The sequence below is a fragment of the Aplysia californica genome, unplaced genomic scaffold (genome assembly GCF_000002075.1).
Source record: "Aplysia californica isolate F4 #8 unplaced genomic scaffold, AplCal3.0 scaffold00894, whole genome shotgun sequence".
Classification (NCBI taxonomy): Eukaryota; Metazoa; Mollusca; class Gastropoda; order Aplysiida; family Aplysiidae; genus Aplysia; species Aplysia californica.
Window position 1 is genome coordinate 234,999 of NW_004798164.1, and position 1,232 is coordinate 236,230.

General features: G+C 40.0%; 1 protein-coding gene across 1 annotated transcript in view; it reads left to right on the forward strand.

Moving 5' to 3' along the window:
* LOC101855150 (inactive ubiquitin carboxyl-terminal hydrolase MINDY-4B) overlaps positions 1-1,232 on the forward strand; it is a gene marked incomplete in the record, with an annotated part of 23,906 nt that overhangs the window by 20,268 nt on the left and 2,406 nt on the right. The window contains 1 exon segment of the mRNA XM_013089204.2: positions 984-1,164. Coding sequence (XP_012944658.1) covers positions 984-1,164 — 181 coding nt within the window.

The window sequence follows — 1,232 nt, forward strand, 5'->3', positions numbered from 1 at the left end:
CTTTAAGAGAAAGAAGGAAGATACTGGGTATGTGCTTTGTGCAGAAAATTGTTTCCTGTATTTTTAAAAATATATTAGTAAACAACTCAATGAGAGCTTGCTTCTTAGTGGAATTGTGACTGCCCCCATACATTTGTAAGAAAATGTGTTTTTCTTAGACTGGGAAAAGTTTGAGTTCTGTCAAACATCTGGCTAGCAAATAAAGGAAGAACAGGTTTTCTTCTCTTTTGCTTTAACATTTAGCCCATTGTACTTCTTCTGGAGAGAAACTGAACCATGGTTGAACCTTTCCAAGATGGCTTCCTGTTGTAGGAGATAAATGATTATCGTAGACATGTAGTCCTCTTGATCAGTGTCATTACACAGTCGAACCGGCTCTTATGACCACCTGTCCAAAATAATCACCTGTACAAACTACCGCTTCCAGCATTTACGGTTTTTTTCTTTTTCATAATGAAACTGTTCAAGAGGACCAACTGTTTAAGACAATCACTTTTTTTTCTTGACAGTGGTTGATTGTCTTGGACAGGTTCAATTGTATATGTGAAGCGTGCCCACAAATGAGTTACTTCTCAGATTCGACCTTTAAGGAAATATATACATCACGCTGAAGTTTTTACAATTTATAAGTATGAAATAATAAAATTCATGGTATACTTAAAGAATAGGGCATAAATAGAAAAATCTACAAATTAAATGTAACCCCAGTGTCGATTTTTGCCCAATGTCTGCTTTTGTGGATTGTGAGAAGTAACTCTTTTTGTCTGCAGGCCCCACTTATTATTTTAAAAAATTGGGAAGTGGTTGCTTGCACAGCAATTGACTGTCTTATACAGGTGGTCATAAGAGCAGGTTCGACTGTGTATGGACCGCTCAGTGTAAGACTCTGCTGTACGCAATTTTGAAAAGTGACGTAGGACAGAGTCTGTCTACACTGAGCAGGTGATGTAGAGAATTAATCTTGACTTGTAACTAATTTACAGGTTGGCTCCATGCTGAAGACTCCCAAGAACCCAATCTGGGTGACCAAAGTGAACGGCCTGTGGGGTCTTGTGTTCAGCCTGAACCCTGACCTGGTCAGTGACTGGAGGGTGGAGAACCGGTTCACAATGTGGTACTATACGGGACTGGTCACCCAAGTCAAGCCCACTCTACTGTCTATTGGTAAGGTCACTGAATGGATGGATGGATGGATGGATGGATGGATGGATGGATGGATGGATGGATGGATG